This window comes from Sinohyriopsis cumingii, chromosome 8 (genome assembly GCF_028554795.1).
Source record: "Sinohyriopsis cumingii isolate HCF-2022 chromosome 8, ASM2855479v2, whole genome shotgun sequence".
NCBI classification, from domain to species: domain Eukaryota; kingdom Metazoa; phylum Mollusca; class Bivalvia; order Unionida; family Unionidae; genus Sinohyriopsis; species Sinohyriopsis cumingii.
In genome coordinates, this window is record NC_142968.1 from 100,252,243 (window position 1) to 100,264,653 (window position 12,411).

Sequence of the window (12,411 nt, forward strand, 5' to 3'; positions counted from 1 at the left end):
TTCATTGTTTTTTTTTCAGTCGTCACAGCCCAGAGCATGTCTGGGTCAGCTATGTACGAGTTGGTCCGTGTAGGACATTCTGAACTGGTGGGGGAAATCATTCGACTGGAAGGAGATATGGCTACCATTCAAGTTTACGAAGATACATGTATCTTTTTCTGAATTGTTAATGTTTACTTTATAAAAACACATATGCAACAGGCATGGCTCTGCAAAGACAAAAGTCGGATATCGAGTTTGACCACATTGAGATTTAGATAGTACCTCATTTAGTATATTTTCTGTATGTCATTGGACACCAAAGTTTATTGTGCCATATTTTTGATGCCTTGTAATTTTTGGACATATTTAAAGGAATTTTATATGTGCTTCATGTTTTTAGATAATTCTTCTTCAACGATGAAACGAGAGGTGGAATGATAACACATTTTGAAAATGGGGAGAACCACATTTCATTATTAGTTATGTCATAGACACTGATGTAATAAATAACACTCTTTTAAAACTATAAATAATAATTCAGTGTGAACAACTGCAAAAGATAATGGTTCATATTTTCAAAATCTACACTGTTTGTATATACTTGATTGCATGAAATACATGATGACCCAAATCTCTATCTTGTCGATTGTATTGTTCCTTTATGGAAGATACCAGATATTTAGGGCTCCTTTTTTTTTTCAACCATAAGCAAATTTGAACCTCAGCTGGAGTTCATCCCTTGAGACAGAAATTTTTGTGAAGCTTTTTGATGATATGCCATCAGACAAAATCTTAGACTTTGAGAATGTGGTTTATATAAGAAATTTTGCCTCAGTACTTTAGGATTTTACCTAATTTGCCATTATTTATTTGATATACATTTTAAAGAATTTCAATATTTTTACCTTTTATATTTTACCAATCTTGAAAATTAATTTGTTATTTTTTGTAGGGCATTTGGTTCAAGTTTAGGATTACTGGTGGTCCAGTCTGTGTCTTATGACAGAACCATCAAAATTATATTTGCCCTTACTTGATTGGTCAGTTTTGTTAGTATTGAGCAAATGTCAAGCTAGCTTGCAGTCTCAGGCCAGTGTATTCGGGATGAAAGTTACACTGATGGTACAAGGTCAGATGGGTATTGTCTAGCTGCATTGCTATTTTCAACTTCTTTGCAAAACCCATGGGAACAATATCTGACTCTTTTCTTCCTCAGGAAATGTTGTATCAGAACTGCATGGAATGGTTCCCTTAGCCAATTATTATAAAGCCCAGCACGTTTGATCAAATATAATAGTTTTTGTTTCTTTGGACATGCTTTATGAACAGTATGTCCAGGTTGGCTCCCTTAGCACGAATTGCCTTCTGTAGCAACAATATGAACCATCTATTTCTTTTTCTCTAGAATGGTTTATCTAAATCAAAGTTTGCCTCAAGGTAGAAACACTGTTAAACATGTCTGATATCACAAGTTTTTTCTACTTAATACAGTTTCACTCCGCTATAACACGATGGTTGGATCTACAGAACTTGACCTTATTATGTACCAAATCACATTATAACCAACCAAGTCAGTTAGCTGAAGAAAATGAAGCATGTACCCAAAATGGCTGGGGTTGTGTGGGGTACAAAAGTGGGTACAAAAATACATGCTCCGTTGGCATAGTTACCATCATAAATCGCAGTATGAGCTGACATGTTTCAACAATAAACTAAGATCAGAGTTCTCAAAAGGCCCTGCCATTGAATCAGATACTCATGTTTCTGATGATTATTTTTTCAAAACTTCAAGAAATTGGTAAAATTTTGAAATTTCAGGAGCTACACCATGATTGTTTTATTTTCAAATTTATATGTGATCTCTCTTTCAAAATGATGATCTTTTTACGAATTATTTTTTGCACTTTTTTTTTTCATGTATGAGAGAAATATATGTACATGAAGTTTTGGGAGCCATGCCACAGTCGTTTTATATCGGAACTCATGTCATATTGCTACATTTGCTTTTTAGACCAATATATGCAAAGTTAGTGATATCAGGTCAACTTTGACTGCTTTATTGGTAATGCAAAAGGTTACATTGCAAATTTCCAGGACTACATGCATACATACATACATACATGCATGCATCATTACTTTTATCATACCAATATACATGTTGATACAAGAGGTGGAGAATTGATACAAAATGATATTTACCCTATAAAAGCTACTTTAATCATCTGTGCTGGCCAAAGGTCCAATATATCTTTACCCAATATAGACTTAGGCAGATCAGTTAGATATGTCACTGCTTTGTCCTAGCGACATCTGTTGGATATCATAAGTTGCCTCTATTAGTGTATAATGCCAACTAGCCAATTACATGTGAAGTGGTGTCTTGTTTATGGCCAAAAAATGTTGGAGGCAATTGACTTAAAGGATACTTTGTAAGTTTTACATAAAAAGTGTGACCACATACCAGAGAGAAGCCATTACAGGTGGATTTATACAAACACAGACCAGTAGTGGAAAATTGCTTATTTACATGTCCATTCCAGTTGTGTGCTCCCCTTGTCTCAATTAAGTAGGAACAGTGTTCAAACTTGAACAAGTTGAGTTTGATTGGATGCAGTGGCCTGCTGCTGCATCCAATAGAATTCTCAGACCCTAAGCACTAAAGTATCTGATCGATCTGCCAAGGTGTAGATAGGGTTAACATATCGGAATCTTGGCTAGCAAAGATGTACTTTAAAATACGTTTCATACATTGAAGAAGTTATATTCTATAATATGGAAAGCAGAATGTGGAATGAGTTATTGAAATTATTTTGATAAAGATGTTGTAAAATATGTCATGAAAGTGTACATCCCTATTTTAAAGAACACTTAGAAAATTAAAGTTGTTACTAAAGCTGTTTCAGTTTTCACTGTGTTGATACTAGTACTCCTTAGCTTCATACAGCTGGTGTCACTGTTGGTGACCCCGTTCTTAGGACTGGCAAACCTCTTTCTGTTGAGCTTGGACCAGGAATTATGGGTAGTATTTTTGATGGTAAGTAAACAATACTAATTCATATTTTTGTCATGATAAATGCCAAACTGGTGATTCATGCACTTGGGTTGAGGAAGTACATGTATATTATTACGATGTTTCCCAGGTTCATTGGCATAGAACCTGTTTTGTTCTAAAGGACAGATCAAGACCAGTGTGAAATGTTGGAGCATTGAACTGTTTAAAAAAATTGATAGTTTTGTGTATCTAATGGTTCAAACAATACCACTTACAATTTATATGGGTTGGTGATTACCTAAAATAGTATGCCATTGGTTGTCCATAAAGGAATAACTAACTTAGTACTTAATAATTCAGAAGATATTTATCAGTTCAAGATTATAAACTTTTCTTATCAAGTATACCAAGTAAAGGATATGTTGGTTTTTTCATTATAACACAATTATTAAGTTTATTTTCGCATAAAGTCAGCATGGCCTGTTTATGGCAGGTCATAAATCACTTTAGAATTCATAGGGACTTTTTCTGACTTTATAATTTTCTTTCCTGTTACTTTTATTTCAAGGGGCCCCGAGTGGCCGAGTGGTCTAAAGCGCTCACCATTACGGGTCACTGCCATCTCACCTCTGTCAGTGTGAGTTCAAGTCTCAGCCTCAGCTGACATTAGTATGTGAGAACACCTGCCAGTAGCTTTTTGTGGGTCGGTGGTTCTTCCTGGGTTTTTCCTCCTCCAATTATACTGGCCGCCATGTATAGCCTATCTTGTGCTGAAAAATGCTGTTAAACCCTACAACAAATTTTGTTTCAGTTATCAAGATCATGTAAACATTTTTCTGAGGCAACTGGGTGGATATTAAAACTATGACCAATGTTTTACACATTTGACTCACTACTAACTCCTAGAACACCTTTGTAGTTCACATGGAATTCAAATGGAATGTAAATTAAATGGGAATTTGGTATAATTACCTTTTTTCAGAATCTGTATACATAAATCCACATAATATTAAAAAACGTCGTATTTGACAAATTAAAAGTTTGATTGTTTTTCTCGTCTTTCTCCAGGCATTCAGCGTCCCTTGGAAGACATTTGCAACTTGACAAAGAGCATTTACATTCCAAAGGGAGTTAACACACCTGCCCTGGATAGATCAAAGAAGTGGGATTTTGAGCCATTTGGAAATCTCAGGGTATGTCCAGTTATCTCTGTAAATAGTGCATGATCATTTTAAAAAAATGGTTCCATAAATTAAGACAATTTTGAGCAACAGTATGTTCTTGTGTATGTTTTACAATGATGGTGAATCAAAAACTTGAATCAGAACAAAACTATTTGACTTCTAGGGTGCTTTTGACAGAAAAACCTTCTTCAGAGCATTGTAAAATTTAGGTTTATTATGGGAAATCTGGCCGTTATGTAATCTTGAGCATTACCCATTGAACTGTATCAGGAGAAATTACTATACAGCAGAGCTATTACCACATTGCAAAATGTGAATTGACACCCAAGCTAATGCCATCATCGTAAGCATTTGAGTGTTTCCAAGTGGTAAGTGCCTTGCTAATAGTCACTGTACATAAATTTTTGGTTTATTTTGATTTGTTTAGAAGGTTAAAAGAATACTGTAAAAGAAATTGTGATCAGAGTATTGTCTCTGATGTTATTATATTTTTACCAGACTGTTGGTAGTAGAAAACTGATATCACGGTAATAATTAAGAGGCTAGTTGGGGTCTTCTCTCATGCAGGGAATAATCCGTTAAGTTCTGACTGCTTGTAAGGATTGTTACTTATCAGGTTAAACATTAACTACAGTCCAGGATAAACAGTAACTACCAACCAGATTTGAAAGTTGCCTATTCACTGCTGGTATATTGGAAGTGTGGACCTTCAAAATTGGATCAAAGTAGATGAGTTATATAGCAACAGAAAACATCACGTCAGATTGGTCATTAAATAATGACATCACTACTGAAATCTCACATGGGGAACAAATTTGAAATATTCTGTGTGTGACATAATGTATGAGTGGTTGAACATGCTGACACTATAGGAAAATTAGCATGAAATTAGTGAGAGGTCAGGTTTTGAACTGTGTGGGTTACTCACCTTGTCTTGTCTGGGTTGAGTTTGGTTGACTGCCAAGTCTGGTTTTAGGTCTTACTAAGCAAATGAATATACTCAAATACCAATTTACTATTAAAATAGTCATGGAAACATATTCAGTTTCAATTATTCAGTTATTCATTTGAGCTCTAATGGCTCGTGTGTGTAAGATGGCATAGACACCAAAACTGTACCATTGCCATAGCAATCATGGGCAACCTTGTGGTCAGTTTATTCAGGAAAGATGGTGTTGGGTGCTTTGTTTAAAATTTTGTCATTTTCATTTTTACAGGTGGGAAGCCATATTACAGGTGGAGATGTCTATGGAGTGGTGTATGAAAACATTCTCATCAAACACAAGCTCATGTTGCCACCAAAAGCCAAGGGAACAATAAAATACATTGCAGAGCCTGGATCGTATGATATCAATGTAAGGCCAAATAGTACTTAAAAACTATTTCTCACCTTTGAGTAATGAGTCTCTTTTGTGTCAGTTGCTATATTCAGCATAAACTTTGGTGCAGTATTACATGTGTAGAATTTTGTTTGTTTATAGTCTGATTCCTGTGTCAGCTGCATGAGCAGCAAGGTATTTATCATAATGTAATTTACAGGTGAAACATATGAATATGTATTTAGTGCAAGGGATGAATATAACAGTGACTCCATTATTAAAGGTCCTACATTAAGCTGCAGGAACGTTTGTATTGTTATGTATGCCTCTATATCCATTTGGTCATACTTGTTACCACCTAGTTGGGGCCCCTGAGTGGCCGAGTGGTCTAAAGCGCTCACTGTTCAAGATCACTGCCATCTCACCATTGTCAATGTAGGTTCAAGTCTCAGGCTTAGCTAACATGGGTACATGAGAAAGCTTGCCAGTAGCTTCTCGTGGTTCTTCCCATTGTTTTCCAGGGTTCTTCCTCTACCAGTTATTCTGGTCTCCATGTATAGCCTATCTTGTGCTGAAAAATAACATTAAACCTTACTACAACAACAACCTAATTTAGTAACCTTTTCACATAATGCCATGTAGTAAATGAACTAGCTTATTAATTTGTGGGTGTGCTGTTGAAATCAGAGTATATTATGCACTATTATTAGCTTAATCTCACTATTAGACAGTTTTAAATGCTATATTTAATCCTTTAAATTGTAAGCTACATTGACCCTGATCTGCATCACATGATGGAGATCTTGATCTATGCATCATAGACCCTTATCTGTTGGTGCGTCATGTGATGACAGATCAGGATCTATGTTATTTGTAGCTGGACATGACTTAGGTGGGTATTAATATGGTACCTTGTGAAACCTTAGTCACACTGGACTTGATTTAGCTTGCAGCTTGAAACATAGGTTAATAATTCTGCTTTGTCTGTCTAGTAGCATCAATGGTTAGATATGATTATATCATTTTAATAGGGTTTTCTTACCTTTTACATGCAGAAACCTTAACGTATCTATTCAAAAATATATAAATAAAAAATGGACATAAATGTAATTTACAGCTTTAGCACTGAACATTTGTTTATTTCTCTTGGTGTGTAATTTTGTTTTTAAATTCACATGCATGTCAGAACAGTGTTTTAGAGTGTGGTGACGTTTGAATGTTTGTTTAAAGTTTGGAAGAATTTTAAGTCCACGAATCTCGGTTATTCTTATTCCAAACAAGATAGTCAACTGGAAACTAATACATTTGTATTTGTTTTTTAACATGCCAAGATATCATAGATACCTGAAGGCTTTCTGTTATTTGCCATGAAATCAAGTGAATATTGTCTTTTCATCAAAACTTAATCTAATTTCTCTTACAGGATGTTATTCTTGAAACAGAGTTTGAAGGAGAGAAGTCCAAGTTCACGATGTTGCAGGTCTGGCCAGTACGTCAGATGCGTCCAGTCACAGAGAAGCTTGCAGGAAATCATCCACTCCTTACTGGTCAGAGAGTGTTAGATGCATTGTTTCCGTAAGTTTTCAACATACTTTATTGCCATATTAATAAATTGGGTGTGTGCACAACAGGTTCTCCATCATAGGTACAGCCCTCCTCCAAGGGTCATGTAGGTATTGCCAGCATTGTCAGTGAACATTTCCTTCATATTGAGAAAGGTTAAAATGATATTATTTACTTGACATTCATTTCCTATGTACAGTATAATCCCTTGTATCATTCAGTCTACCCTGCTATTAAATTTGTAGATTATTGAAATCTAGAGCTACTTCCATGTACCACAAAACCTGTTAACTACGCATATGATATCATTTCATGTTTAACAAATCAAAATAATAAAAAATGTCACTAACTGCAGTTTATTTATTATTGATCTTTGACTTCCAACAATTATTTAAAGAGGTGGAGGTGTACCTCAAAATCTTACTTCATTATAGATGATTATCACACAGGTAAGTAGCATACCAGGTTTGAGGAATTTGTAACAGTTTACGAGGAGTTTTTTGTTGGATAGACAGTGGACAGGTGGAGGGCATCACAATATACCCAGGCAAAGATTAGGAGGTGGTGCAGGGAGTTAATAAAAAGTGTCCTTATCGTTGGTTACCTCTCTTGGGTAGGATAACATCACTACCACCATGCTGTGACTTGTGTGGAGCTTGAAAAACTATAGAAAATAGACTTTACAACAACCAGACGCACCATTACAAATTCCTGAATAAAACTGATTCCTGTGTTGGATAATAATAATAATAATAATAATTTAGTAATATTGTTTGTGTCATTGACAGTAATTCAGTTAGTGTAAAACCATATTTTATTTCTGGACAGTTTTACAGTCAGTACTTTTGTGTGCAACTGATTGCTGGTGTGTGAAGCAATAAAAATGAGACCACTCATATTTCTAATTCAGTGATTTTATTCCAATATTTTAATTGTTTTTGTTCAAAACAAATTAATAACCACACCTTTGTTTGCTGAAGGTCCTGCCTGATTTGGATTTTTCTGCTTTCTGTTTATTGATGACTGCAAGTTATATGATCTTATAAGCCGTGCTGAAGTTAAAGGCTTTCACTTGAACCAAGCCACTAAAATTAAACTTTGTATGTGGTTCATGTAGACATATATCATATTTACTTATTAAGTGAACCTGGAGCTAAAGTTTTTAATTGTGTACAGATTAAGTTCTTGATAGACCATGATGATAGTGGAAGAGGATTAGATAGTCCAAGTTTCCTTGGACCTTTTCCACCCCATTTTGACTTTTATGTTGGGTGTTGGGTCAGAATCAATTGGCTTCAATCAGTTGTAATTTGCAACCATCTGGAGAAAGATTCTTTAAACATAGAACACTTGTTTGTGATGTTTTTTGTTTGTATCATGTGAATACTGTATTGACATATGCTCTCTGCTTGATGAATTTGGTTTTCTTGAAGTTGTTGCAACAGTGTTACATTTCTGGTCATTCTTGAAATAAATACATTGAGAATTAAGTATGCTTTTTTCCTTTGTATGAACAATATGTCACTTTTATTTATTTTGTAAAAATGTTTATACAGCAGCATTGGAAAGGGATTTATTGTTGATACCATGTGACTATTGGACACATAGGTTGCTAGATTTGTTTAGTAATATGGACTATACATTGATGATATTGTGTGACTATTGGACACTCTGATGTCTTGGACATGTAGGTTGCTAGATTTGTTTAGTAATATGGACCATACATTGATATTGTTGATATCATGTGACTGTTTAACACATAGGTTGCTAGATTTGTTTAGTAATATGGACCATACATTGATGATATTGTGTGACTATTGGACACGGATGTCATGGACATGTAGGTTGCTAGATATGTGTAGTACTATGGACCATACATTGATGATATTGGCTGATTAACCTTTGTACCAGCAAAAAATAAAATTGCCTTGTACGTGCTTTTTTGCCGTTGATAATATGAAGTACCAGTAGTTGCACAACCATAGTGGAACCTCTCTGTACAGGTGTCTGAAATAGTGTTATATTTGTAAAGAACTCGTCTGAGATGCATACCACATCAACCATCTATTTTATTCATTGTATGTGTCTTAAATTGTCAAGACTGTCATCTTATTGTGGCATATTTGCTTGATGGAATACAGAGCTTGTTGACATGATTAACATCTGTATGGCAAGGAGCAGAATGTTGTTGAAAGTAAATGTTGTGGATGAGTGTTTTGTTCACATACCAAGTCCAACTGCATTCAACATAGATCACATATAGCAATGGCATCTATTCCTTTATATTGAACATATGGTACACTCAACCCCACACATATAGTTATGAATTGGTGATAATAGAGAATTTTAAGAAGATAATTACCAGTTATTTAATTTGTTTTCCATGCTAGGTGCGTGCAAGGAGGGACAACTGCCATACCTGGGGCTTTTGGTTGTGGTAAGACAGTCATCTCACAATCTCTGTCTAAATACTCCAACAGTGATGTCATCGTTTACGTAGGTTGTGGAGAACGAGGAAATGAAATGTCTGAAGTACTAAGAGACTTCCCTGAGGTTCGTACGGAGGAAATTTTTATTTATATAAATATATTGTCTAGGAATGACGTTACTTGGGTGTCATTTTTCTCGCAATGATGACATCAGCATCATTTATGTTGAGTTGCTCTGTCTAGAATGTTACAAATCTATTGTATTATCTGATGTGTTCAGTTAAAACTTTAGTACAATATTACTCCATTTTGAAATGTTATATCTACTGAGATCCTCTTGCCTGGAAGTAATGTTGTATTAATGCTGTTCTTTGTCAGGACACTGTTCTACAGAACATTGAAATAATGAATAGTGCTCATTAGTAAGATGTGTGTGTGATCTGGATTTTTAATGTAGCTATAAAATCATTTATATTGTTATGATGTCTGCAGTGTGGCAGTTTTTATAGTGATATCTAGCATTGGGACATCATGCCACAGACATGTAGCATAATGTCCCACCCAGATAAATTATCATGACACCAGGCCATTCAGTCCTAACCTCTTAATGCTAAACACCTAGCGAGACAGCTGTTAGTAACATTTTTATAAGTCTTGGGCATGACTTGGCCAGGGTTTGAAATCACATCCAAGGCAGACGCTCTAACCACCAGGCCACAGAGCAGTCTGTAAGAAATTTGAAAATCTTAACAAAATATGTCATAATTTTCAGGTAATTATATTGGGAATTTGATAAAATATCATGATAGATCATCCGTTTTTACTACCTGATCACTGAGTGATAGCTTTCACTTTTTTGCGATGACTTGTCAGAACTTAAGAGAGTTCCCTTGGATTTCTCAAAGTGCAGTGTGGTTAACAGTTTTATTTTCTTTAAAATCTTGTCAGAAAGTAACATGATTGATTATATGTAGTTGTACAGACATGATTGTTCTCCCTTTTAAAGTGGAATTCCGCTTTTCTCCTGACTTGAATCCGATTTTTCTTGATAAAGTCCGTTTTTCTTTTTTTTTATTATGTCCGATCCGGGTTTTTTCCAGTTTTTAAAATGGTCTGTTCGGTCCCATTCCGCAACGACCCTTGTAACGTATTCGCTGCATATATTAGTTAGTCCACGACTCTAGTAAAGAGTATTCTGATTGGTCAAAAGTTTAAATTCATCCAGTGAATCTTCGTGTAAATGAAACTGATGGCAATGGAAAGAAGAAGCGTGCTTACAAAAAATTGCGTCCTGAGTTTTGAGAGGGACCATGACACGAGAAGTTTAGATAAAGGTTTAAAAAATGTATGGAAATGGGAATGGCTGGAGCAAAAAGTCGACGGAAAATTAGTTGGTCAGTTTATAAGAAAACTGAAAGCTAGAGGACTGGCATTTTGTGACCTCTGCAATAAAGATATAAATTACGGAAGTTGTGGTTGGAAGAGTCTGGAATAGATGTAGCCCTCTTTCAGAATATGTGCACTGCATGTCGCCAACACAAGCTGGAGCTTGAAAGGAAAAAGGCTCTTGTTGAGAAGGAAAAGAAACGATTGCACATATTACTAATATTAGTACCCTTACTCCTACCTTGTGGACAGGGTACTAACATGAGCATATACGTGTCAATGGAGCAAGCCGGGTGTGAATCACACCTGGCACTCTTTTAGCCTAATGTCAACAATTTGAAAGTATTCCTTGCATATAATCCAATACATTGAGTAGTCCTTTTATTTAATTCCGGAAGTATCGAAAATTATTGTAGAAATAGTTGTAAATCTTGTTTACCTTTTTGATCTGATATTTTCGTTTAGATCATCTGCCATATTAGTTCAAATAATGATTACTTCTGTTCTCAGCCTCGTTTGTTTGTGAGCCATATAAGGACATTGATGCCTTGTTTGGAAACGTAAACAAATCGTAGTAAAAATTTGGCGCGGTTTGAGTCAGAAATTCTGCACATTAAAAGTAAATATGGTTTGTCTCCAACTTTGAAATTCCACAAAGAAGCCATTATTCGCCACTTGATTGATAATAACATAGCGTAGAATATCCAAAAATGGTCTAGCAAGCCTTAAGGAGAAAAGGGGTCACGGCGAGAGTCTCGCGTTATCTGTCATGGCGGACACAATGAGGTTAGTGTAACCATGCCAATTTATTTTATCGTGTAAGGGCTTAATAAATTCAAATTAAACCAGACTTCCTTCACAACATGATTATACTTATGTAGTAGATTTCTTCACTGTTTGTTTATCTGACTTAGCGATTATTAATTTTTTGCTCCATTACACGATATGGGCTCAGTTCATAGCCTCAACCACAAGAAATCAAGTTGAGGCTACGACATCGTAGCTAGATTGCACATTGAGCCAACAAAATCATTGTTGACAAAAAAGGAAGGCTAAAGAAATCTTTGATAAAGCCGCACAAAGAGCTCGACTGGCATATCAACAGGTTTTGTCCCATGGACAAAAAGACAAGTGAATATATGGGATTATTTGTATATAGGTGATGTACTTGGGTGTTTATTTTACAGATTTGTTATGAAAAGAGGGAAGTGTAATATGTTGGTAGCAAAAAATGCCTAATTATTGACTTAATTACGATGTGAACACTGACATGCACATGAAATAACTGAAGTACCAATAGTATTGGAGAACAAATTCATGTGACAATAAATATTGTGAAATTATTCAAGTTGAAAATTTTTGGTAAGTTTGTTAGTTTTTCAAATGATTATTTTGTTATATATTATGACCATAAGTTGCACCAGGAGCAGCTTTTCATGAGCGTAAAATGCATTTTTGGACGGGGGCCTTCATCCCCCTGGACACCCCGATCAGGGACACTGCCCCTTGAAACCCTGTTGGGGGAGGACCCCCAAACCCCCCTTTCAGATTTTCAG

General features: G+C 35.4%; 1 protein-coding gene across 1 annotated transcript in view; it reads left to right on the forward strand.

The window, feature by feature from the left end:
- The window catches only part of LOC149794236 (V-type proton ATPase catalytic subunit A), a 35,364-nt gene that overhangs the window by 3,220 nt on the left and 19,733 nt on the right, over positions 1-12,411 (forward strand). The window contains exons 3-8 of the mRNA XM_089968366.1: positions 20-148; positions 2,927-3,016; positions 4,043-4,167; positions 5,376-5,513; positions 6,901-7,052; positions 9,431-9,593. Of these exons, the coding sequence (XP_089824492.1) occupies positions 20-148; positions 2,927-3,016; positions 4,043-4,167; positions 5,376-5,513; positions 6,901-7,052; positions 9,431-9,593 (797 nt within the window). The remainder of the gene's footprint in view (positions 1-19; positions 149-2,926; positions 3,017-4,042; positions 4,168-5,375; positions 5,514-6,900; positions 7,053-9,430; positions 9,594-12,411) is intronic.